This window comes from Clinocottus analis, unplaced genomic scaffold, assembly GCF_023055335.1.
Source record: "Clinocottus analis isolate CAN_PGR_092001 unplaced genomic scaffold, fCliAna1.0.p SCAF_16, whole genome shotgun sequence".
In the NCBI taxonomy this organism is placed as follows: domain Eukaryota; kingdom Metazoa; phylum Chordata; class Actinopteri; order Perciformes; family Cottidae; genus Clinocottus; species Clinocottus analis.
In genome coordinates this window covers 12,951,961-12,979,944 of record NW_027175887.1, presented here as the reverse complement: position 1 = coordinate 12,979,944, position 27,984 = coordinate 12,951,961, and the positions used below count along the sequence as shown (strand labels likewise).

Below are 27,984 nucleotides of genomic sequence, written 5' to 3'. Positions count from 1 at the left end.
CCAACGAAATCAGCTGTGGGGTCACGTGACCGCCAGCCAATCACACGCCGGCGATGTCAGAGAGGAGACAACGGCGCAGACGGACGCAAAATGATGTCTGTCACATAATTTTAAGCAACAGACGTTTTTCTGCACGCTATACAGAAATGTTGGAGTTGAAACCACTTGACAGCAAATGTTTCACATGCAGGATTGAAGTCACCTGGGAAAATTAATTAATTCGTCCGAAGGTGAGTTCATGGGTTGAGATTTGGTAAAGAAACTTATTAATTAATTCATATTAAGAGTCAGGATAGAAATTAGAGCTTTTGAAAATACCCAATGTCGATTTCAGTTTACTGTTGATGAAATCTGGCATTGACTTAAATATTAATAGAGCTGGAAGCAGTGTTCTTACTCACTTTAAAATATTTTGCTTTAGAGACTTTTTTATTCCCACATGTGAGTCAAGCCTTGCACCAGTGACCTAACCTACATTTAATCATCTAATTTTAAACCTGCTCCTGATTGGAGGAATTCACTTTACATGTTTTAAATGTCAAGTGTTTTTTTCTATTGATATACTGCATTTAAATTTGACTGCCCTGTACTTTTTTTTTGCCTTGACCAGTATTAAATTAGTTTAGTCACACATTTGCTGATAATTGATTTATTCGATTGTAAAATAGTGATACACACTCAGACTAGTGTGTACCCTATTAGTATTTGATAGTTCAGGTCAGGTCGCAGCTCAGATCCACAGTGACAGCTGTGTCTCTGTCTGTCATCAGCAGAGCAAAAGCACAATAAACAGCCAAATCCTTCTTGCAAGAGTTCATGAGTTTCTTCATACTACTGTTATAGATTGTTCTCATCAGTTAAACAATGTGATGTGATATAAACTTGATTTACATTTGCAGTATTTCTCAGTGTTGAGAGCAGGTATGTCAAGATCACTAAATTACATTGTGACGTAATCCTGTTAAGCTGTTGTCTTAATCCTCCAAAACTCTAATGGAGTTTGTCAACTCTGTATGGGATTACGTCTGTCTCCTGTTTCTTTGGGACTCTACCTGTAAGTTGTTCTCTATGGGTTTTGCCAGAGTGAGAAGGAGCACACTTCTTTTGCAGATGGATAACAGTGTCAGCCAAAATTTCTCACGTTTATTTGAATAGTCTCATTTATTGATTCTTTTATTCTACTGTTGAAAATGATGTCCAAGGCGCCAAGGTAAGAATGTCTTATATTACAATACTGTATGGGTTACCATTTCTTGATTGCTATTTTTGGATTGAGCTGACCATAAAATCTTAACATAAAAGAAAAAAATAAGATATTGAATGAGATATTGAATACATGAGAAACGTCATAATGAGAAGGCAGAGTGATCATGTTCAATTAATGATTTGTGGATATACATTTGTACTATTTACCTAGAGCACAGAAATGATCAATAACTTGAATTTAGCACTTTATCTGAATTTGGATGAAGCTCATCTACAAGCTTATAAATGGCTCACAAGTAAACATAATAAATAAAGTAAAATGATCACCACAACAATGCCTCAATACAGCCATCTTTTAATATAGACAAATCAAATGTAGTAATAATAACACTAAATAATTGTTGAATGAAAGTGAATGGTGACAGAATGATTTACGCTTAACTGCCCTAATGTTATAACAGGTGGCCTGAGACCCTGATAAACTCTAAGACCAACACACCTGCACAGAAGACGAGGGGGAAGGTAAGTTCCACACTCTGGAATAAATGCTTACTGCCTGAACCAAGTGTGTGATTGTCTCATATTAATCAATTCAGCATTTAGCATGACAAGAATGAGGAAACATCTAACCTTTAAAATATTTACTTACTTAAAAAAGTATTTTCCCTGCATACCATTACTGTTGCTCAGCTGTGTTAAAAACATACAGCGCCTATTTTTATCACAATAAACAAGATTCAAGACACTGAAAGGGGGCGATAAAGATTACAATTCTATCCTCCCCTGATGTCCAACACAGCAGTGTCGTTAAAATTGTTTTTTAGTCGTAAATTGTCTTCTCATTTCCTGGATCATTGGGTCCTTTAAATAAGAAACCCAGCATGCCTTTAAAGGTCTGAATTATACTCCTAAAGGAATCAAACACACTACCACAACATATACACTCAGAAACAGAGAAAATGTGTCTTTATAATTGGTTTTGAAGCTCACTTGGGAATATCTTTGCTTATAAGTACAGCATCTCACTATAACAACGGCCCCAAGTATCTAATACCACCTGTGTTTATGAAAGCGTGTTAAAATGATTGAACTATATTAACCATGTTCATTTGAGTGCCTGTTTTTGCTAGATGTGCACAAATTAAGTTTTATTTATGAAGCCATTAATGGCCGAAGATCAAGTTATTGCTTTTACAACCTGCACAAGCCGCTAAGTCAGGACTCTTGGAGCCTCCTCTCATTGATTTCTCTGTCTTGAGATTCAGCCACAGATTGATGGCCTCCCTCTGCAGTTGGTGAGGCTGTATCTCTAAAGACGGGAAGAAACCGCCTGTCTGATGGCTTTCCAATGCTCAAGTGTGATTAAGTTCAAGGGTGTGTTTGTGTGTGTGTGTCCATGATCACAGTGTCAGTCAGATGGCACTTAAGCAAATTAAGAGCTCTTTCGGAGATTAAAAGGTTCTCAGTGTAGTGATTGGATTGTCTGTGTCAAAGAGTCCATGTTAGGATGGGGGTAACCAGGAGGTGCGATGTTTGACATTTCAATATCATCGTCCTCAAACCTGAAAACTTGAAAAAGTGTCTTCATGTGATTTATTTTCTCAGACAAGCGCTGCTCTTGCTCTTTCTTTTCTCTCCTAAAGGAACCAGCAGCCATACCGGTCCCTGCACCTAGTAGAGGCAAACACGCTGGCAGCCAGACCTCTAAACCCAGCGCTGGTTGTGGAAGGAGCAACAGCCTCAGCAGCAGAGGCAGTGATTCGACTGCTAGCGGCAGCAAGGCCGGTGGCAGTTGGAAAAGAGGCAGCCTCGGCCACCAAGGCCACCAGGGGACCAGACCGGCATCTCGGCCAGCCAGACCAGCTCTGCGCCTCTGCAGCAGCCGCAGCTTTTCGTCCCTTCACACCTCGTCTCTCACCGCCGCTTCGTTCATGAGAAGCAGCCGCTCTCTCAACAGACTCGACCAGAGACCCACCGGAGACGGTAATTTCATGTTACCATGTTTAATATTCTTAATGTGGTAGCTCATGTGGATGTATTTTCTTAAGTTTAAATAATTTGAATTAAAAAAAAAGAAGCTCTAAAAACAGAAACTAATGTTAAATGTAAGAAAATATTTTTTTTTAAATTGTTTTATATCCAGCTTTTGTGTCTTTACTGCTGTCTCTGGAACAGATTCAGAACATACAGGTCCAAGTTCACAAGTAAAAAAACAAACCACCGAAGAGAAAGAACTGAATTCTGGTCATCTGTCTTCCTCTCAAAAGCAAATCAGGTTTGTTCTGTATCTTTATTTTTGTTTAGAGTTTCCTGCATTTTTTTTGTTTCATAGTTGCTTTATAAAATGCAGTGATTGTGCTTGAATTCAAAATAAATATCATTGTTTTTGTCAATCTGTTCCATTTATGCTCCGATCATTAAAGGGACAAAGAAGACCGGTGTCATGATGATGAAGCGGAGAAGATGAAAACAAGTAGCCTCTGTGAACCACCAGAGTCTTCCTCCTCTTTGGTGTCCACCACTGCACAACATCATCAGTGCAACAAAGTAAAGCAACAAGTACTTTTACTTAATATGTATTTACAAAATACACAATAAAACACATTTTCATCACTAACCATGAAACATATTAAATTAATAAAATTCCTGCGAGGGTAAATCAAGGTAATCCAAACATTTTAGATGTGCTGACATGATATGAGCAATTTACTCATTAAAACATTCATATTTCTCTTTCCATAGACCAGAGATGGAGTGTACACACTCTGTGCGATGACCTCCGGGATGAGACACAACTGGGTCCAGGCAGTGTTGAAGAACGTGAGGCCCGGTCTTACACCTGACGTCACAAGGTAAACCAAGTTTTTACAAGTGCTGCACAGTTGGTGTCAGATTTGCACATTAAGTATTGTAATCTGCCCTCAAGACTGATTTAATTGAGAGTTTAAATTGTAAAGTACCTTTACTTGTTCCAGGCCATATTGTTATTTAGCGGATTTACCATTTGTAGTCCTGAATGAGATTCTTTGTCATTCCTTTACAGCTCCATTTCACAGTATCTAGACTTGCAGTCAAATGAGGATCTGGGGAAGGCTGAACACCCAAACAGCTTTTTGCAAGAGCACGAAACCAGTGACTGTGCAGAGGAAACACATCAGCAGCAGAAAGAAGAGGAACTGGAGCCAGAGACCGAGCAGCGTTCTGCTGATGGGTGCTCAGCATCGTCCACAATCGCCTCTCCTGACCCGTCTCCCATCAGTCCTCCTCGGCAGGAGGAGGATGTGGGTGCTTCCTCTCTTCAGTGTTCGCTGGATGGAACCACACTGACTGGTGAGTCATTGAATAAACTGCCGTCTCGGTGTTTTCTTTGTAATTAATTAAAATAAAGCATTTGATGTAGACAAAAATATGCTACACAGGGGAACAGACATATGATACATGTCTACATATTGTTACATTTCATATCACATTGTACTTAATTGATTCTGTGTATAACCTTATGTGCTCCAGGTGTGACGGACGCATCATCGTGTCTTGATGGAGCCGGTGACAGCTCTACTTCCACGGCAAGGCTGTCAGACGTTGAGTGTTTTAATGAACATTCAGATATGCTGAGTAAAACTGAGCAGAGTTGGCAGCAGGTTAAAACCACAACCCGCAGCGACGAGCCACAAGTATTAATAAACGTCCCCCGGGAGTGCACAAAAGATAACGCTCAACTTCCCTTTGAGCAGCACACTGGGCAACTTGTCAAAGAGGTGAGATTTTGTTTGAAAGTGTGTGTATCTAATTAAAACAGTAGATGAAATGTTCACCTGAATGCATCGACAAATGAATACCTGTTTGTCTCACAACTATTTCTCTGCAGCTGGAACAAACACAGAAGGAATTGTCTCGACTGCAGCAGTTAAACAGGAATCTGCAGGATGAGCTACAACAAGAGAGAGCGATGCCATCAAGAGAAAGGGTTCCTCCACAGGTATAGCGCAGAAGACACACAAACATATTCAATATTATACACAGTTCGTCCCAATTAAAGCTTACTTTTGTCCTGTAGAATGATCTTCCCTCAAACTCCAACTCGGAACAAGCGTGGGCTTTACAACAACTGCAGAAGATAAACAATGACCTCCGCTTTGAGCTGGAGGCTAAAACTAAGAACCAGGAGAAAGCCAGGGAAGTCGAACTCCGGCAAAGGGTTGATCTCTTAGCTCAACAAGCACAATTACTTGTCACGGGTGATGCCACAGCACTTGCACAAGCCCATCTGGAGCAAGATCGCCTGCATTTCCACGAGAAGCAGAAGGAGTGGGAGCGTTGCGTGGCCTCCCTGAAGTCTCAGCTGAGTTCCAGCGAGGAAAAGAGGAAGGAGGCTGAGGCGTGCTTCACACAGCTGCAGCAGGAGTTGCAGCATTACCACAGTCTGCAGCAGGAGGCTGATCACTTGCACAAACATCTCCAAGAGGTGACAACTGAACTTCATGCCAATCAGGAAGCGCAGGCTCAAAAAGAGGTTCGCCTGCAGAAGCACCTTACGCTCCTTCAAGAAAGTCAGGACAGAGAACGGAGGAGCTTGGCCTCGAGCCTGGCACAGGCAGAGCAACACTCACAAGACCTCCAGGAGAGACTGGACAGAGCTGAACAGCAGGTGGAGGGCCTGAACAAGACGCCGACATGGACCAGGGACATCGAGGAGGCTCAACAACAGCTTCAAGAGGAGCTAGCATGTACCATATCTGCTGTGCAGAAACTTCAGGAAGAAAGAGAGCAGCTTGATCATCGCTGTCAAGAGCTGCAGAACCAGTTATGTGAGGCAGACGGGGAGATGAGCAGACTGCAAAGCCGCTTGCAAACAGAAGAGACGCACTACTACAATCTTGAGCACTCATACGAGAGAGTTAGCGAGGACCTGCAGCTGGCCTTGGGGAAAGTGCAGCAAAAGGAGTATGAAATGCAGGACATACGAGAAGGCTACGAGAGGCTCCTGGACAGCAAGGAGCAAGAGCTGAGTGAAGTTTTGCTGAAGATGGAAGTCTTAGGTAATAGCCTGGAGGAGACGGAAGTGAAGCTGAATGACGTATTGAAAGGTTGCACCTGTCAGCAGAAGGATGAATCCTCAGAGCCCTCTCAGCTAAATGAGAGACAGTCAACTGATCTTGTCACTGGAAGTGACAGCAGGCCAAAGAAAATAAACAATGTCCAGTTGTATAACAGCTCAAATGCAGGTCACCTTGCAGGAGATGACCCAGAAAGATTTATGTCTGTGATCCAGATTCTTGAAACCAAGCTTCATGTAACGGAAGAGAAGCTAAGGGATATCATGCAGAGACTTCAGGAGCACCACAGTGACATCAGATGCCAGGACCCTCACCTTTGCTCCCAGCTCACTCGCAGCCGAGCCAGTGCTCAGCACCTCAGTCTGCTTCTTCACAGTCAGGCCAAGCAGAGCCAGCGCTTCGCCCAGGAGACAGAAAACCACTGCAAGATGCTGGTTGGTAGGTTTCACTTCGCACTGAACATCATACAAGCCTGCAGAGAGAGGCTCCAGGTCACTCCGATTCATATTACAGACTTTGAGAAGCAATTGGCCACGGTTGCTGCCTGCCTTCAGCAAGGAGAGAAAGAGGCAGAGAAACAGCAGCATGAATCACACAACGCCAGCAAAGTTGAGGACAAGATCCTCAATGATGAGACAGCTGGAGCTGAGAGCAGCATTAGTGCGTTACGGCCGGAGCACGACGTGGAAAGTGTTGGGAAGTATTTAAAGAGGGAACTATTTGTTGTAGAGAAAATGGTGTTTGTCCTTCAGAGTCGACGTGCCATTGGTCAACAATCCTTAGCACCAAGAGAGGATGAGGGGGATTTGGCACACAAGTACAAAAGCATAATCACACGAAGAATGGCTTTAAAAACAGTGAAAAGGACCCATTCTGGGAGAGCAGAATGTGACAACGGTGGATGTTTGGAGAGGGCCATCGGTGAAGCCTGTACTGAAGCGGAGCTCATTTACGCTGCCTTAAAATGTCAGCAGCAACATGAGAGCGTGACTCAAGTAAATAATGAAGAAATGGAGGTTCAAAAGAAGAGTCTGGCGGATATCAATCCCCCAGAGTTGGGGTCTTATGAGGAGCAAGTGCAGGGAGACGATAAAGATTCAAAAAGAGCTGCTAAACCAGTTGAAAAGGAGGAATCTGATGTCCAAAAGGTAGTGGCAGAGACAAAACCAGAGTTAATGGAGAGACTTATATCCCGGCTGAAGAGAAGAGCTAAATTCTTACAGCAACTCTGCCAGGAGGTTTCTGATGGCAATGCAGGAGAGTACAGCGTGGATGATGATTGGGAAAATGCTTCAGCAGCTGACCTAAATTGGATGCAAGAGCAGGCAAAGTTGATTTATCTGTCAGACAGGCTGCACTTGGATTTAGAGCTGCAGCAAAGTGCGGTGTTACAGGACAAACTGCAAGCTATGTGCGAAGAGCAGGATATTACATTAAAGGATAAGCAAGATGTTTTTAATCACACCTTGTGTCAGCTTCAGGAGAACAACAGTGTATTAAGAGGGGAACTAGAGTGTGCAGAGCAAAAGCTAATGTCTGTTGAGACTGGGAACCAGAGACTCCGAGAAGATATACGGAAGATCAACGATTATCATGAGGAACGGATGAAAAACATGGAAACTGAGTTTCAAAAGAAGATAAGGGAACTGCAACAGATCCATGAAGAGGAGATGCAACACTTGCATGGTTTTTACACCAAGACATACAAAGAGAAACAGACCAAAACATGCACTGAAAGTACCTCCTCCCTACCAGACCAGACTGAGATGGAGAGAAACCTGATGCTGGCAGATGGTGCAGGACACTTGAGAGAGGCTTATCACAAAGATCTGGGGAAGCTGCAGGTAACAAAGACCTCATTTCTTTTTAAATACTCTGCCTCTTAAGTAAATGTAAGCAGTAAATCATTATAGATTTTAAATCGAGAATCTGTTCGAAATTTCAATAGGCATCCAGTGATCAAGATTTTGCTGCTATGGAGGAAATGCACCGACAGCTGATAAGTGATCTGCAGCAGCAGCATCGGACGGAGGTGGCGACGCTTCTGAAGGAGAGAGACAAGCTGCTGCAGGAAGAGACGGCTGCTACGATGGCAGGTAAACGTCTTCCAGCAAGAAGTCAGACACAAAATACAGCACTATAGGCCTGTTCAGCCAATAGAAACTGCTCTCACTCTTTTTATTTATTTGAATGTGATGGGGATTTTTTTGCTGACGTTTTAAACGTGTTAACATTGACTGATGATTACAGGACGTTCCTGTAACAGTGTGGTAATGTGTTTGAACTGCATTAGTTAAATTAATGTGAAAAAATACCTTGTAGAACTTCTGAGATCAGCGAAAAGAAGATTTAAGAGTTGCTTTACGAGGTGTCTTTGTCTATTAAAAGTTCAACAATCATGCAAGTTTTTATATCTTTCTCCAGCCATTGTAGCGATGAGGAGAGCTCATAAACAGGAGCTGGAGAAAAGCCGACAGTCTCAGCACATGAAGGAGAGCGCTGACATTACTCAACTGCACAATGAATACGAGTGAGTGACGACTGATTCCTCCATTTGTGTTTTTTTCTTCTCTTCTACTTAATTTGACAGAATATTGCTAATTAATGAATAACTCATGACACTTAGCTCGCAGTTAAAATACCTTCACGCTAGGTGGAGTTTCACAAAAAGTTATGCAACAACAAATGCTAAAATATGCACTCATATTGTGCTTTTTCATAATCCGTAGTAAGAATGACCTCATGTTTAAATTGGCATTAATGTCCTATTTTACTCAGACTTGTAGGAGTTACATTGATTGTCCGTACAAGTTATTAGAACATGCATATGTATATAACTCTTTATTGTCAAGAAATTCACAAGATCAACCAATTTGGGAAATAAACTTTTAAGTTTTTCCATCATGTTCATGTTACCTTTTTTCCTCACAATTTCTGTTTGGGAGCTTTTCCTCCTCCAATTTCTCATAATGGCTTTTAAATATGCTATTAATATTGCCTTGACCAATTGTTTCCTACTTGCACAGTGTTTGTCACATTATTTGTGCTTTGCCACTGCAGGAAGGAGATCCGGTTGATGCATAAGGAGCTGGAGGTGTTGTCGGTTCAGCACACTCAGAAATGCCTGGAGAACTCTCAGCTGAGCCAGGAGCTGCAGGCTGAGAGACAGTCAATGCTGCAGTACCAAAGGGAAGACCAGGAGCGCACAAATAAGCAGGTACAATCATTTTCTTTTCACAAAGTTAGCTCAGTATTCTTCATTTGCATTCAATGAACTCACCGACACGTCGATGAACAGTATGTATGTCTTTTTAAAACCATCTTTAAATGCATCATCTTCTCTCTCTCTCTGACCCTCGTCGTCCCTTCAAGAGAGAGACAGATGAAATGTCTCAGCTAGATTTCTCGCGAAATGGGAAACAGTCACATGTTGCCCCTCAAATACATGACTTTTATGAGATGGAGGTAAGTGTTTGTGAAGTGGTTTGTATATATTTGTGTTTTTTAGTGAAGTTGGCATGTAGTTTAAGTTTCTGTTCTGCCTTCATCTTTATTGAATCTAATTTGAGGTTGTATGTGAGCATGTTGGAAACATTTCTACAGGTATCCAGGATGTTTGCATGTATAATCCTTTCCCCATTTATCAGAGCACACAACATGTATTGATGAACTTATGTTCCAGGTGATTCTGCGGGCGAGGGAGGCAGAAATGCAGTTTCTCAGACAGGAAGCTCATTCTCTCCAAGAAGATCTGAAGATCGCTCGAATGGTACTGACCTCTCTATTCATGTGCCCTGACAGTCTGATAAAAACATGTATTATTTATATGAAAAGAGCAAATAAAAACTAAAAACCTGTGTGTGTGTGTGTGTGTGTGTGTGTGCGTGTGTGTGTGTGTGTAACAGGACAAGTTATATGCCGAGAACCAGCTGAAGGCCCTCTATCACAGCCAGGATGAGTCCCACCCTGATGTCAACAAACTATTGGAAGATGCCAAGTTTGCCACTTGGTCTCAAAGCGTAGACGCTTCAGGACAGACGCACGGTAAGACACTTTTTACTTTGTGTACATTATAAAATGTTATGATTACTTATGAGATTTCTATTATGAGATTACTTATGAGTTCACCTGTCCAGAAGCAACGACATTCACTAATTGCATTTCTATTGATCCTCTAATCTAACTCTCACAAGAGCAAGTGAGAAATGCACTTTCTCAAAAATGTAGATCTACTCCTTTAATGCCCTCCCTCTTTGGCCCTCTCACCTCTTGTTTTCTCAGAGAACACTGTGACAAAAACAAGAAATGCAGCTTTTCTGAAGAAAACAGTCAAATCAACACTCACTCGTCAGATCAGGGGAGTGAGATCAAAGGTAATAAGTGTTCATTGATAAATGCTAAATGTTGCTTTTATTTGAACCGTTTTAAACCTCCAGCTCACAGTAAAGTGTTTCATTTTAATATTAACAACTTGTGTGTGTGTGTGTGTGTGTGTTTGTGTGTGTGTGTTTGTGTGTGTTTTTGACTTGCAGAGTTTAAAAGATGGCCTTTCTGTCCAAGAAAGAATGAAGTTGTTTGAGTCTTTCTGATCGAAAACAAGACGAGCAGGTGGAAGGTTAACTTCCAGGTAACTATTTTTGTTACACAAATGTGTGTGTGTTATGTCATATGTTACTTTTTTTACTGTGTAAAATGTTGATTTGTTGTTGTATTTGTGAGGGGAAAGAGAAGAAGCATCAGAATACCACCAGAGGGCGCAGGAAACATTGGCTTTTCTAGATGAACATTTCTAATAATGTACTATAAAATATAAGACAGTGATATCATTATTAAATGATGTTAATATTTTCGACATCAGTGTACCTCATAAACAATATGTGTGTTTACTAGATTTATTCAGTGTGTAGCATTCATTATTTATAACTGTTGTGAACATATTGCACCGCTAGAGGTAGCATAATACAACATGTCCTCTCCCAGCAGACACTTCTAACACAGAGGTGATGTCAGTACCTGTTTTAAAATCTCTTCTGCTGACGTGCAGCTGTTTTAATACTAGAAATGTTTGTGCTGCAAAAGGGCAATACTTTTTGGAAGGTTACGATCTTTGATATCAGTTCATGAACACATTAAGCTTGATGTGTGAATATTTTGTATTCTTTCAACATTCAGTTACATAAATTCAAACAATAAAGTATTTTCCTGATAACCAAAACCTGTTTCTTTCTGACAGTATCTGATTGTGAGAGTAAATAACTGTGTTTTTGTAGCACATTATCAGTAGCAATGTTGTAAAGCGAGAGATGGTTTTTATTGTCCCAGAGGGAGATTTCTAACATACACATAATACATGCACGAAACACATGGTTACATATATACATTCATGACCATAAAAACCCATCTTAAGTTTAGTGGGATAAACGTTTGGATTTCAAATCATAGACTACTAAAAATAAAAAACATTGTAAAGATGTGCCTACAGTTGGTCGGATCATATTAGCTCTTGGCAACAACAACAAACTCAACCCAGAGCTCGCTCACTGTGCAGCTCTGCTTTTGTCAACACGCAGCAGCAGCGTGACACCGAATGAACCGGAGCTCTCAGGAGCCCGGCAGCAAAGGGGGAGGCTGCTGCAGGAAAACCCTGATGTCCGCTCTGCCTCCAGGGACGACACATACAGTACCTCATTAAATGGAGCATCAAGCTGGCGCAGAGCCTGCGAGGGATGAGAACACACTTCAAAAAGGGTCTCCGGCATCAGACCAGACAAGTCAGAGGGGTCCCCTGTTTCGGTAGGGTGACTGTGGCTCAGCGATTAGCACGACCGTCTTTCAGTCAGAGGATCAGTGGTTCGCTACTCCGTGTCGATGTGCCCTTGAGCAAGACACTTAACCCCTAATTGCTCCCTGTTGCTGTGTCTACGGTGTATACAACAACATGTAAGTTGCTTTGGGTAAAAGCGTCAGTGAAATGATATATAATAAACAAACAATTTTGCCAACTCTGTTGATATTTAAGTGCCACGTGTTACTCAGAGATATGTTACAGTTAACCTTTTTAGTAGACTAAAAAGTCATGCTTTTACAAGTGCTTTTTCTTACTTTACTGTAATTTATTTTGATTGACTTCTTTTTATGTAAACGCAGAAGTGTAACAATAATAATCTCCAGAAGTTTGATTTCTGTGTAAAGATATCAATCCTATCTCCAAATGTGCTTGCAGAACACTTAATTTGTTCCTTGGCGTCATATTCCTAAAGAGGAACATCGCACCTCATTAAAACCCAACACTCCTCTTTCCTTCCTTGTGATTCCTGCCTGTGAAACCTCCGTCATGTGAGCCAACACTTTGAACTAGCAACGCTGTTTCTTAATGTTATCCATCATGGAACCTGAGATGGCTTCCTGTCACATGATTTATATTTTTACATTACGCACGTAAGATTTTTAACACTAAAACACCCAAAGACCCTAAACCTGGAGTTCAAGGTAGATTCAAAATTTGTCACGGAAATGAATGGACACTCTTGTCTTCAGAAATAGTAGTTTGACAAAAATAATCTTAATTTACGGTGTGCTCGCTTAGAAGATTTCATATACTGATGAATTCTGTGAAATGTGGTTGAACACTTCAGAAAAAGCTGGACTAGAGCTGAATAAATTAGGTGATTAATTGATTATTCAACCAGCAGAATATTTATCAGAGACTATTCTCATGATTGGTTAATCCTGAAGTCCATCTTTGGGGTTTTGGATTGTTTTGGATATCACATTGGCCTCTTAAAACCTGTAATGGGCAGATTGTTTCCCTTCTGTTGCTCATTAGAACCAAGAGGCTAAAAAAATATATATTTCTGATAACCTTTTTAATAATGCATGAACTAATAATTTTAATAAAGTTATGATTCCTGCTGTATTCTGTCCCTTTAACCACATAATGAATGCATCAGTGGAACAGACATGGTCGACTGAATTTAACTGAAATATGAGCCCACTAAAACTTTAGTTATAGTGTTATGGATGTATTCTAATGTAGTGTGTGTGCGTGTGTGTGTGTGTGTGTGTGTGTGTGTGTGTGTGTGTGCGTGTGCACCTGCAGGGTTTGTTCTGAGTCAAGCTGGCCCACTAACGCTCCCAGTCCTCATGACTGATCAGCGGCTGTTGTAGAAACACCAGTACACACGCTGCACCTGCTCAGATTGTAAAAATAAGTGGCCCATTTATTCCTGAAAAGATCAATTACTGCAACCAGCACAGACGGTCTGACCAGGGAGCGCAGCCCGCTTCCCCAATGATACACTTCAGTGGCATTTCACACTGCAGCTGACGGGACCACGACTCTGCTCGTTCTTGCCCTCGCCCATGACACCGGGCTGCGTTTTGAAAATTGGCGTGAAGAAGAAAGCGCTGCATGGACTTGTTTTTCCCCCAATTTGATTTGGTGTTACGAAATCAGGTCCAGAGGCGTGCGACCTACATGCAACTCAATTTTATCAGTGTTTCCATGACAATGGATAGATCCTACAATGTTCACCTGAGACAAATATAAATTTGGCACCAACATCAGTTTGGCAACGCCGGCCTCAGTATGGAGGACGATGAGGCTGATTGGTATTTGGCGAAGCACTTTATTGCAGTCGACTCTCGTGTGTGCTGAAAGTAAAATGTGTTTAGGAACAAACAAACAAAGTTTTGTTGGTGGGAAAAACTGTGAGAAGCATATTTATATCTTCCTACTTCCTATCTTTCTACCAGATCGATATCTTGAAAAGGCATAAACGTTTATCCAATATGAAACGAGTTAATAACCAACAAGTTTAGATTTCTTCAACAAGACCAGACCTTGATGTTAAACTTTTCCATGGTCTCCCTGTGTTTATCGCTTTAATATGATGAGGCAGGAAGTTGATTAGTCTGGTCTGGAGAATACACCCTAAGTGGAGCCAGGCGCTTAATGAACAGCTCCCGAAACAAAGTGATGTGTCTTGTGCATGTGCAGCATATCTTTCTGTTGGGTGCGAGCACAACGCCTCTCTTCCCCACTCAGGTTGTTTTTGTCAATGTTGGCTGCCAACAGAGACATATAAATATCACTCAGACTCTCAGTATATCTCCATCTTTCATGTTTTATCACTCTCATCCTTGCATTCACTGCTATGTTACACAAGCCTGCCACCATGTTGTTGGATGTTATCGCAATAGACTCGAGGTATTTAGTTTTTTCTTTTATCCATTGAAGTTGAAAAAAGAAAGGGAAACTGTAACCTAATGGGAAACCCTGACAAAGAGGTAAAAACAAGCTACAAGTTGTAAACTCTGGCTTAAAGATTTTACAAATAGATGTACTATGAAGACAAACAACACAAGTTAACAACAAATGAATGGTTAACTTTGTGAATAATTGAATTTAACAGCGATTACATGCCACATCTCGCTGCTATAGATAATATATCCATCTATAGATGATAGAACAACGAGCGGGAGCTGTAGAAAGTGAGCATGAGCAGCAGGAGTGCTGCTGAGACTGAACTAACAGACGGTTACACAGTTGTATAATTGGAGTACCTGCCTACTCCTCATCCTGAGTGTCCTGCCAGAACCCGTTACGCTCATGTCTGACTGAGCTTTGAGTAAACATCCTGTGTCTTTTGTACCACACAGGGATAACCTCAGCATGACATAACACTCGGTATGAATCAGGAGAGTTTGTGCTGATTATCTGAAAGGTTATCAAACTGCAGCTTGTGTCCTGAGTGGTCGAGCCTGGCCCACTTTGTGGTGCCGCAGTGAGGCGGCCTTTAAATAACTCGCTGGTTACAAGGTCTGTCCCCATAGCACACTTCACATCCCCATCTGGTCTGCCATCTCATATCTGAACCCATTACCCAGGCCTGATATCATAGTAACTATGCAGAAATATAGTGTGGATGTAAAGCTGCGACTCCACCACACACAGGAGCACACACCCAAAGCAACTTGCAATTTAAGGTAATTTGATTACAGATATAACCGGTAAAATCTTACATTCAATACGTTTTGTTGGCTAAACCGTCTGTTACTGGTGTCATAAAAAAAGTCAATATGACCATTCTCTCCCTCAAGCCTTCATGACATTCTCCCTAAAACCCGCTTTAAAAAAAAAGAAATGCACTCAAAACTCACAGATCTGTGATGCAAAGTTATGTAATGTTATTGTCTTTTTACTGTTACAATGTCACTACTTGCTTTAAAAATGTTTTGTTTGCTTCTCCTGCTTTTGCCATATAATTTGCCTTTAAGTACTTTTTAAAGTGTTATACAAAATAAAGTTGTTCTTATTTCAATTTCTTATTGTTAGTATTATTGTTTTTATTATTATTATTATTATTTTAAAGATAAGAATCTAACAATTCTGTTGTGATCTCTCTTGAATGCGTGACCTTCTGGAAAGATATACGGATATACACTGGTCTTAAAAAGTGAACACAGATCCAACAGCACTGATACTTACAAAGGTCAAATATCATTTCCCATTCGAATTAGAAAACTGATACTCAGACTAGCATGGCTTCCTTGGAGGCCGTCATGTCGCAGTGTCACACACACCCTCCACCCGCTCTGCCCTGCGGTGGTGGCCTCTAGTGAATCTGTGCCGGACCAACACTGGAACTACTGGCGCTGTTTCTGTCCCGTGAAATAATGACAAACTCCTGGGCAGAGCAGTGCGGCGGTGCGTTGTTAAAAACAGCATGAGTTGCGTTGTGGCTTACAACGCATCTCACCCTTCCGCACATAGCAGACATCTTTTAATCTCGGGTGTTTGGAAATGAATTGTGGTTTCACAGAAGTATCAAGTGACAATGTAAGTGTGTCCGTCCATTGGCTTACATAATATACTAACTCCACTGCCATAGCTCTTCGGTATTGTCGCTTATCAGTTCACCACTTTATACTGAAGTATCTCCATATATTTACGTGCCCATGAAATTCATACATTCATGGTCCCCAGAGGATGGATTCTATTGATCTTGTGACTTTTCTTCAGGCCCCACCATGAGGTCCACGTTTATGTTTTTTAGACTAAGGTATATTAACTAACGGATGGATTGCCACTATATTATTATTATTATTATTATTATTATTATTATTGTTTTCATGTTGTCCAGAAGATGAACCCTAATGACTTTTGCTACTACAGATCCACATTTTTCCTTATTGGCCCATGTTTTTTTTTTGTTTTTTTGTACACACATTCTTGGTTTCCAGAGCATTAAATGCGTTTTAAAGCCTTTTGGACATCCTGACTTTTCAACTTAACAACTTAAAGTTGTTGAATAGAAAAAACTCAGGTTGTCCAATGCATTTGATTTATGACCAAATACCTGCCAAACCTTTTTAAATTCCCATGAGCCTCAGCTGAACTTTGAGGCTAGCATTATGTGTTAGCAAGTATCTGCTATTTGTAAATACAGTCTCACACAACTGCCAGTGTGGCTGACTTGTAGGCTTGGTTTACAACTAACTAAGGAAACTTGGCCTTGTGATACACACGTTCTTCACTGATTTCCTCCGTCATATAGGCATACACACACAAATGAGATAAATGAGGGATGTTCAGCAAGAAACTGCCTAAATGGGCTTTTTTTTTTTTTTTTAAGTCCAGCGTGTTCAACAGGGGCTGCTTTGCATTCTGAATGAGTCAAAATGGAGACCACACCACCCACTCTGTGATCTGTTTGGTTTGAGTTTGAAAACAAAGACAACATTACAGAGTATGGTATGAATTAGCAGTGTAAAATACTTTTTTGTTTTTTACTTTACCCACAAAATTGTAGATGTTATCTCTAGACCAAATACATCAAATGTGGCTGTTCTGAAAGAAAGTGGGTCTATAAAGAAACTCCACTCTATACATGCATTAAAATCAATGCTGTCACAAAGTAAGAAGGACCACTCAACCTAATGTAATCCAGATAAATTAGTTTAACAATTATATATGTACTGTTTATGTTCTCATCATTTCCTGTCTCTCTTGTAAACATCAGTTCTGATTAAACCAGTTGATTCTTTCAACTCTGACCAGCGCTGGTGCAACACTTGGTAGGGGAAGAGCATGTAGTCTCCAAATGCCAAGTATCTACAGTGACACCGTGGAAGGGAGGGGGAGGACGAGAGCTGAGCAGTGAGCAATAGTTCACTGGATGTGGGATACAGAGTGGGATCTGCAGCAGAACAAGATCACATAGCAGATATACACAGTGTGAGACTGTCGACTGCCCATGACTCTAAAATAAGATATGAGAGATGGATTATTTGATTGGACTGGACCCTACAGGTCATGTGAGTCCTAGAGAGTCCAGTGTGGGATAGCGGCGATCAAGTCGTTGTGCTATTTTAAGAGTCAAAATTATGACTTCAGTAGTTCAACTGAGTGATTTTGTCAGTTCTTGTCTGTTTCTGATCAACTGGATATCAATCGAGCTGTAACTTTGGAGGACTTTACTGTAGGAGGGATTGTAATGCTCTGCTTGCTGAGTGGAGAAAGAGACGCGTTAAAACCAGGAGGCACAGACATGATGGTACTCTGTGGCTATTTACTTTTCTGCCTCCCGAGGATAGAGTGGTTCTACCCGTAACAGAAGAGAAGAGTTTGAAAAAAAAAGGAAAGCCGCAGGAGAAACATGCAGCAGTTCGGCTAAAAGACTGGGAGATCTGAAAGAAAAGAAAAGCCGGAAATCAACAATTGTTCGAAAACCTTGCACACAAGGTAAGCTGCTTGTGATTTTTACATTTTTAATATACTATTTTATTATAATATTTCTCCAAAGAGAGACCTGTGGACTGTCTTATTGTTTAAATAATCTTCAGTCTCTGTTGTGACCCACGTCAGCAGAGAAGTAGACTCATCTCTGCTCTGGCGTTGAGATCACAGCCCAGCAGGCAGAGTGTGGCTCCTCGGAGAGCTGACGAGCAGTCGCCCAGCATATTAGATATTAATAACCTTTGCTTCTTAGCAACCAGAGCATTGAAGAACAGAAACTACTGCGTAAAACACATACGTAACCATACTTGAATCCACACATGTGAGTTTTGTTTTTATCAAATTGTCCTCCTGGAGTACTTAACAATTACTTCACTAATTCTGGAGTGTTTGAATCAAATCTCGACTTCATACCTGTTTGGTGTGTATGTATTACATTCTGCCTGATCCATATCCGTGTTGGGGACACCTGCACAGCAAACTTTGTGACCCCATTTGGAAGTTAAAGTAAAATCCTAGTTGCTCTATAATTGCACGCTCCTAATGCGCTCAGGTATCCTGTTTGATATTTGCCTGCATCTTGTCTCCTGGAGGAACAAAACAAAAAACAATCATCTCTGAGCTGAGTGTCTCGTTCTGGGTCCCTGGAGTCTGCAGTGTGGCGGTGTGTGATAGTGTCTTACTTTACGCCTTGAAATGAGGGAAATGACATCAGCTTGTGTCTGTGAACTGAAACTGTAGTAATAAAGATTCATATAAAGAATCAGGGCAGCTGAACATCAATGAAGCAAGTGACAGAAATTATAATAACTAATTGAACTGAAGCGTTGCCTGTTTCTAATGCATGCATTTGATCAATATACAGATGGCATTTGTCTGTTGGTGTTCAAGACGGCGTCTCACTATGGTTTTTGGTTTGGGCGTTATATGTACACAAAGGATAACAGAGCCAGGCAAAATCAGTTTATTGCACAAGTGAAAATATACTTGAACTTTAACTACAACTTGAGTACTCACAATGCATTCTGGGGGATATGAATATGGTACACTTAACTTTTCCTCTCGCGTCAACAGTATATCGTTTTCTCATCGGCGTCAGCTGTACTTTTTACTAATTAGCAAATAATAGCATGCTAACATGCTAAACAAAGCGCAGACTCTGGCCATTTTATATTATATTTATTATACATTTTATTATATTATTATATATTATACCTGCTAAAACCCTTGCAAGCATTTGAGCATGTTGATGTTAGCATTTAGTTACACAGCCCCTCGGCGTATACTTTTGTTATTCACATAATCTAGACTACAACATTGAAAGATTAGACCATGAAATATGAACAGATTAAAATATATAATAAAAGAAGACCTATAAACCTGTTGCTTGGTGTGATGTGTTATATGTGAAACAGGATGTCCAGAAGGATTTTGATCAAATCTACTGTATAATACTGGTTCTTGCACTGTTAATGCAGGCTTTAAAATCATAATTGCACACAATGTGCTGGAAATCATACATTTCATATTTTATTTGTAGGACAGCACATCTAGTACAAGCTGGATGAGCTCAAAGCTGCAGTTGCAACGATTCAGGATAAAGTTAAAAAAAAAAAATCCATTGATGTGTCTGAAATTATTACATGTTGATTCCTACCATCATTTGTATCTGAGGCTTTCTCTTCTAGGATACACCATTTTCTGCCCCGTCTCTTTCAGCCCATATTATTTTCCAGTTCAGCCTCACAGGGGAATGACACAGCCTCATCACAGTACTCCAGTGCCTCTAATAGTTGTGCCAGCTGGAGGAAACAGAATATACGTCAGATAAAATGGCAGGGCATTGGATTAGCTGGCTATTTCTGTACCTTGTTGATCAAAAAAACATGTATTGTATACACCAGAGTATTTCTAATACAGCAGATGGCAAAGAGAGGCAGGACAAAAAAATCAAATGTCTGGAAGGATACATTACAAATGAAGTGTGATTGTGTTTGAAAATCTATGTGTAACTGAATTATTTGCATGTTTTTCCGAAACTGGGCAGCATAAACAAATGTTTAAACGGCTTCAACACACGGCTAATTGTAAATGAAATTCATCATCAATTTCAAATTTGAACAATCAAAAGAGATGTTACTAAATAAACAGTGAAAAATGATTAAGTACAAATACAACAAGCTTTGGCTGGGAAAGCTTTGGAAACCAGATCCTGAAATGTTTGAGTTGACGGTGAAGCACTTCTCAGAGAAGTCTGGATACTTTTCAAATGTAGCAAAAGTTTGTTCTGATTGAGCGGTAATAATCAGACACAGTCATAAAGTGTGTGGACAAAGAAATAGAGAATATGTGATATTGTCCAGTGTATTTTATATGCGATGTTTCCACTGAGGCCAGAAGCAGCAACACATTGTTAATGAACTGTTGCAAACTGTACAATAATCTTAACTTTCTGTTTAAACAGAAGCAAATGCATTAATGTTCCCCTTTTAGGTGATATCTATTCATTGTATAAAATGATAATGGTTCTTTTTTGTATACTAACATTCCACCTGTCCTTCCTTTACAGGATACTATACTCGTGTGCCTCGCCTGTCGTTTCCAGTTGACACTGACCCTGTTTTGGGGCGGAGCTGAGCCTGGTCAGTTTTGTATGAGCCGGGCTGATAGTGTGAAGCCCCGCTGGCCGTGCCCCACTGAGGCATGAGTGTGGGAAGGGCCCACCACCACAGCTTAGTGTCCTGTAAAGAAGAAGGCCTGAGACTAAGTACCATGCCTGCTGTTGGCAGCTTTGGCAATGGCAAAATTCACACAAGACGCAAATACCACAGCCGGTTCGTCAGCAAGGCTGGCCAATGCAACATCCATTTCGCGAACATGGACGAGAAGTCACAGCGGTACATATCTGACATTTTCACCACATGTGTGGACATCCGCTGGCGATACATGTTCCTGCTATTCGGCCTGGTGTTTGTGGTGTCCTGGCTAACATTCGGCTTGGGCTTCTGGGTCATCGGCCTCCTACACGGTGACATGGACCATCCCAAAGAGGACGAAAGTTTTGTTCCCTGTGTCACAGAGGTCCGCACCTTCGTAGCAGCTTTCCTGTTCTCTGTTGAGACCCAGACAACCATTGGCTATGGTGCTCGTTGTGTGACAGAGAAATGTCCGGCTGCTGTCTTCATGGTGGTCTTTCAGTCCATCATGGGCTGCATCATCGACGCCTTCATGATTGGTGCCATCATGGCCAAGATGGCAAGGCCCAAAAAGCGTGCCGAGACTCTACTGTTCAGCCACAATGCAGTCATTGCTTTGCGTGACGGGAAGCTGTGCCTCATGTTTAGGGTCGCTAATCTAAGGAAGAGCCACATTGTGGAAGCTCATGTGCGAGCCCAGCTCGTCAAGCCCCGTTACACAGAGGAAGGCGAATACATCCCCCTGGATCAGCTCGACATGAACGTAGGCTATGACAAAGGCACAGACCGCCTGTTTCTGGTTGCACCCCTAACTGTTATACATGAGATAGATGAAGAAAGTCCACTGTTTGGCATCAGTAAACAAGATCTCACAACATCTGACTTTGAGATAGTAATTATACTTGAAGGTTTGGTGGAGGCCACAGCCATGACGACACAGGCACGCAGCTCTTACCTGCCCTCAGAGATCCTGTGGGGTCACCGCTTTGAGCCCGTCATCTTTGAGGAGAAGAGCCAGTACAGGATAGACTACGCCTACTTTCACAAAACATTCGAAGTACCATCCACCCCCAGATGTAGTGCCAAGGACATGGAGGAGAGAAAATTCCCAACATCTGGCGCCAACTCTTTTTGCTATGAAAACGAGCTGGCCTTCATCAGCAGGGATGAGGAGGAGGAAGATGGAGATGTGGAGAAAGAGGAAAACAGGAGATGTTCATCGGAGCTAGGGAATGACCAGGGAGGTGATCAAAGGTCCTCCCGTAGAGAATCAGAGATTTAACATTTTGCCGTTACTGGTTTTACTTACTTTTAGTTGCAGAACAATGCAAGCATGTGAAGACCCCTATGACTGTCATGCCACTGACATGAGGATACCTGTAAAAGTGGAGAAACAGCAGTACTAATCGCCAACAGACAAACAAACTCGTCACATTTCTCATTGGAATAACTTTTGCTTCCCTGGGATGGTTATTGAGTCTCATCAAATGCAAAACAACTGTCATGTTTCAACTTGCATCCTAGTAACGTGCATGGCAATAGCATAGTTTTGTATGAATATTTTGAGAAATATTTCATAGTTTTGGTGAAACCATCTCGAGATTCTGTTCACAGCACTCAAATATTCAATTTGCAATTAAGAGGGACGTTGACACTTTGCTGATTGTATTCTACATCATACAATGCCAATGGATGACTTGGTTAGTTGGCATGTATACAACTGAAATACATGTATGAACTGCATGTAAGTATAACACATGACAAGGTGTAGTTTTACATATTTCCATCACAGAAAAGGAAACACACTTGATGGTGATCATACATCATTTATTAAAAGGATAACTATTCAACTCTGTCTTTGAACTCAAACTGGAGGGAAACATTTGACCTGAGTAGATGAAGTAGATTTGTGTTTGGCAGAAACATTGCCACGACAATGGATGAGTGTTTGCTAACCCCTGGTCCCCTTTGTTACGGTCGCTAAGCCACCCAAACTCTTAGAAAGATTTTACACAGGAAAGTTTGTATTATGTAAAACAATCTTGGTCCTTGATTTCAGTAGACAAGAGCAGACCATGAATTTTATGTCACGGTCATTCGCTAAAGTTTACTAGCTTATTAAGCTAACATTAGCTTCATAAATTGGTGGCAAAAGTTAACAAGCTTTTTTAAATGAAGAAAGTGTCTTGTGGCTACATTAAGATATCATGAACAGGCGAAAGCTGACAGGACCCAGGCAACAAAGTTAGCATCCTAGCCAGTAAATGATCCATGGAGAATATTTGGAAACATAGAAACAGCCTCGTTTTTGTATTGCTGACAGTCAGTCCTCGTATTATAACTATGACAAAGAAGTGAGACATGAACGTTCAGAACGTCATTTCACTCTAACATGACCCTATTTAGCTCCCATACTACAGGCAAGACAGATTAGATTCATTTTTATTTTTCTTATTTCCAAATACTTGAAAAAAAGAAAAGTTATGAAGCTTTTTATGATCAGAACTAACACTAATACTCTCTCGGTAGGCTAATGTTGGGATTGCTCGAGAGTAAACTAACCCAAATCCAATAAACAGCAAGACAGAGTGCATCAATGCTCCCAGGATCCCACGTTGCTCAGCTCAATATCCTTTTGAGATGACACATTAAGGAGACATTTCACAGGCTCTTATGTTCTCAGCCATGTTTTTCTCAAGGTCAAATCCTCAATGTATAATTCCCATTCCATTCAACATGTTAAAGTCTCCCACCTACAGTTCATTGCCTATTGATCTTATACTCCCTGAAACCAACACTCTCACATTTGCGGTGGCTGGAATTTGGGGGCTGAACTGATTTTGTCATTCAAAGTGCATTGAAGAAGTTGTTGTACTTTTCAATAGCAAAGACAATCTTGCTAACTTACAATGTTAGTCCATAACCCTCCAGGAGAATCATGCTATCGCCCACGCATGTGTGAGCGTCCATGAGTGTTTGTGCATCTTTGTGTCTCTTCACGGCTGTTCTCGCATTCTGCCGCAGCAGACTTTGTAACATTTAGCGAGGCCTGTTACGGCTGCACGACCAAGGGCCTATCGTGGTTGTGGTGACTCACACTTTCTCAAAACACCTTTCATTGCCTATTTAAACTGCCATTGACTGCCTGCTGACTCCTCACTCAAACTCTTTACCGACCCTGAGCCGATTCTCTGCGCCCTTTTGGCTAACAGCTTACGGCTAACGGAAATACCAGCACACACTGTTGAGGAACGTGGGGAGTTTCATTTAGTTTTTAGCAAGATCGTATGACGTGTTTTATACCACAACTTTGAGCCGATTACCTGCATACATTTCATACATGTTGTGTTTTACTTTAAAGTTTACTTGAAGTATGTTTTACGATGCCTCACAGGCCATTGTTGTCCGGTGACTGGGGGTTAGCCAGTTGTGGGTTGTGTTAATTCAAGCGCACAATACAGCAGCAGACATACCTGGTGGAGATATGCACTCTACTGAGTGCACCTTTCTAGTTGAATTTGGTTCTAGTATTGAATCCACTGATGGCCTATAAGGGTTTCTGTTGTGTTTTCCTGCGCCCTTTTGGCCAGGGGCATTACTATCTTTCTTTCTTTTATGTATATATATATATATATATATATATATATATATATATATATATATATATATATATATATATATATATATATACACATATATAAATATATATATATATATATATATATATATATATATATATATATATATATATATATATATATATATATATGTATATATATATATATATATATATATATATATATATATATATATATATATATATATATATAGGACAAAAATAAATAATAATGTTAGGTCAGACTGTGTACGTGAATTAGTTTTCACTCCGCAATTCATCAAACAGAAAACTCCAAGTGGGTTAATTTATCCTGACTGCCATTTCAGCGAATTTCAACACACTTGTATTTATATCCTGACTTGTGCTGAAAATATCAGAATGAGCTCGCTCCAGAAAACAAATGGAGGTTCTACTTGCATTTCAACCAGGAGCAGGTTTTGTAAGACGGAAGAACTCTAATTTGTACATTTGTCAGACCGCTATTGTAAATACATTCTTATTATTTTGAGGTTTTATGATGTTTCTGGATGAATAGACAATAAGTAATGATATATTATTTTAAAAAACAGTGTTAATATCATACATTTTCGATGAAAGCAAGAAACTGGAAATACTTCCACTGAATTGAACGACTTTTTGTCTTCCACTAAATGCAGATAAAGCAATCTTGACTCAGAGTTGCACTTTATTTTCTCATCAAAGGGTTTTCATTTGTTGTGTGTGACAACAACATATAAATTGACAAAAAAAAAACCTGTTGATTACCACAATAAACACATCTCACAAAGCCAACAGTTTTCTTTTTACTTCATGGTGGACAGACACAAAGGGATTATTTTACAATTAGTATTTTCTGACTGCGTTTGTTGTCAAGTCACAACAATTAAGTGCAGCAGGGAGGGGAAATGGGAGCTGTTTGATAAACACAGAGGAATGAACTGTAATTTATGGCTGTGATTTGGTGGCTTGGTATCTGGTTTGGGTCAGGGGTTTCTTATTCTATTCTTAAGTAACCAATCAGCCATGTCTTTGTACATGTACAGACACGACTTGGCAGTCCTGCTTGATTTCCCTGCTCTGTAACCTTGAACATTGAAAAACAGATATCACACACACACACACACACACACACACACACACACACACACACTTGACCAGAGCAATTACAAAGGCATGATCACAGTTTCCTACTGACGGGAAATGCTTAGAAATTCTGTAAAAGGAGTTAATTTAAGTAGAATATCACTGCCTGTGTGTTGTTGGTACGTCTATCCAAGCATAATGTTACCCAGATCTGGTTTTAATTCATTACCATTTAATACGACCTATTAGCTAAAGAGCTTCTGAGTGGGTGTGATAAGATATTAAACTGTTATCCTGGCAGTCCCACCACAGTGGCATTTAACAGGATAAGCTGTTCTCCCCTTTCAAGCATTTGACTTTCAGGAAGATATCTTCAGCGCCAAATGAAAGTCTAATTTTTCTTCTTAAATAGTACTTTGAGATGTGCTGCGCTATGGAAGGAGCACTGAGAATAGACTGGGATGCTTCCCACCCACTCTGCAGTGTTGGAGGATGAAGAAGCTGTGGAGGGGTCAGTCTTCCAACATGCAGAGTGGGCTGTTGAAAGGCAAATTTGGCCTTAATTGCAGCAGTTCTATTCTTTGCTGGTTTCCCCTCAGCTGCCAGAGGGAGGAGGAGGGTGGAAAGAAGTAACACGTTGCAACAGCTGCACTTCCTCTCCTTAAGCCATAACTCCAGACAATTTATACTTAAATAATATGAATCCTGCATTGTCTGTTAACTAACCATTTCAACTATTGATGGATGAAAATCATTTAAAACTGAAGTTTCAACTATTTAGGAACTGACAAAAAAAGAAAAAAAGGTTTTGTTACTTATTTGACTGGATTGTTTGATTGATGAAAGCATGAAATCACTAAATATGTATCTTATGTCAGGTCTAATGGACCAAAAACCCCAAAAGCTCCCAAAGCTTTTGTGTTTTTTGGGGGGGTATGAAGAGCCTTTGCACAGAGTCAGTTAGTGTGTTGGGAAATTGGCATCTAGGTTGAAGACCGGCTGGAAATAAGTCTTAAATTCTGTCATCCTTGGCGAGTTGATGTGACATCTAATCAGGACAGAACAAGTCAAGGAAACCAGTCTCAGTATCTTTGTGATATTATATTGCAGCTTCCCGTTCCAATCACAGCTAAATCGGATAGCTCAGGCAGTGTTATGTTATTCTTTTGAGGGGTGTGGACAGCTCAAAGGTTGGAGAAGTGAACTTGTGAATGGAATATCGCTGGTTAGAAAAACCCGCCTTTGCTGGGAAAATGTGACAGAGGAAAGAGAGGAAATGTCCCAAGTGAAGCGACACAACGGAGGCCGTGTGAATTTTCTTTACTTTCAATGAACAAAAACATGCAGACATGTTTGTACACAAAATAGTAGGATACAATATGAAAAACACATTATAGTGTGTAAACACACTATAATATAGTAGAGTCATGAGCAGATGCAAAGACTTTTTAAGTGTAAACAATATGTATACCTCAACCATTTTAAAAGTAGTGTAAAAATACCTGTAATCATATTTAATTATGATTACACACATTACCAAACATTATGGAACATATTTATTAACTCAACCAACTGATCACCACAGCTGTGAAAAAAATAACTAAGAACATATTCTCAAGTATTGCATTAAGTCATTTTTCATATTCGTATTTTCATTTTCTGCAACTTGATTCTTCTCTCCACCTAATATCATAACCACAAGATGTATTTTTATGACCCTGATTGGAATATTAAACTAGTTGTAACTGAATCAGTTACAACAGAGTGAAGCTGAACAATGATGCATCAGCATCAGTAATCTAATAATGAGATTTATAATAACAAATCACTCAGAAGGGCTCTATCATTCAAGCAATTACACTAATAACGTTGTTGATGTTTGCAGCCTTTGATTCGTTTACATTGTGAGGTTGTTGTGAGCAACATGAAGAGCATGTGAACAATAATGTGACATCAGTCATCAGTCACAGATGAAAGCTGGCTTGAACCACATTTAGTGAATTTGAATTATTTGCGAGATGAAACCATTTTAATGTCTGATCATATAACGTATTTTGCTCATGGAGACATTCATTGTCCAGCTGAGCACATCACTCAGTAGTAGCAGCTCCAGCCTCGACTTCTGCAGACGTCCAGTATTTGATTACAGCAACAGGCTGATTGGATTACAGGAGGAACCGACTCAAATACCGTCAGCAGACAGAGCAACCGGAGAACCAGCGAGCAGAGAGGACACCAAATATTCAGCGCACACAAACACCAACATGGTCAGGCTGGATTATCACACTGAAATGATCTGCAAAAGGACGCTATACCTTCAACATCTATTAGGACTTATTAAGATGTTCAATGTCAGCCATGCACTTCTGTCTCAGGCTGACGCTGCTCGTCTCCATCTAACAGATACGTGTGCTTGTTCTAATTGTGCTGAATATTTCTTTCTTAATTTTTTCATTACATTTCCCGACTGATTATAGTAATAGTTATAATATAGACATATTATCGAATGTTTTATTATTTGTGCAATATTTGGTGCAAAATTCTTGATCTTTTTTTAATGCGTGACACACGATTCACATTTTT

The 27,984-nt window shown here is 40.4% G+C and overlaps 2 protein-coding genes across 2 annotated transcripts; both read left to right on the top strand.

Moving 5' to 3' along the window:
- The first annotated feature begins 1,193 nt into the window (after positions 1-1,193).
- LOC137786487 (early endosome antigen 1) lies at positions 1,194-11,076 on the top strand. The gene is made up of 19 exons (XM_068578395.1): positions 1,194-1,210; positions 1,668-1,728; positions 2,850-3,189; positions 3,397-3,481; positions 3,630-3,765; positions 3,949-4,058; positions 4,250-4,536; positions 4,717-4,964; positions 5,114-5,185; positions 5,264-8,107; positions 8,212-8,359; positions 8,688-8,793; positions 9,324-9,480; positions 9,636-9,728; positions 9,946-10,032; positions 10,169-10,307; positions 10,545-10,636; positions 10,796-10,890; positions 10,983-11,076. The coding sequence occupies exons 1-18, from the start codon at positions 1,194-1,196 to the stop codon at positions 10,850-10,852; spliced, it is 5,079 nt and encodes a 1,692-aa protein (XP_068434496.1). The 3' UTR covers positions 10,853-10,890; positions 10,983-11,076.
- Positions 11,077-17,484: 6,408 nt separating this feature from the next.
- Positions 17,485-24,300, top strand: kcnj12b (potassium inwardly rectifying channel subfamily J member 12b). Its single transcript, XM_068578917.1, has 2 exons — positions 17,485-18,009; positions 20,573-24,300. Exon 2 carries the CDS (start codon positions 20,707-20,709, stop codon positions 21,979-21,981), a length of 1,275 nt encoding a protein of 424 aa, XP_068435018.1. The 5' UTR covers positions 17,485-18,009; positions 20,573-20,706; the 3' UTR covers positions 21,982-24,300.
- Positions 24,301-27,984: the final 3,684 nt, after the last annotated feature.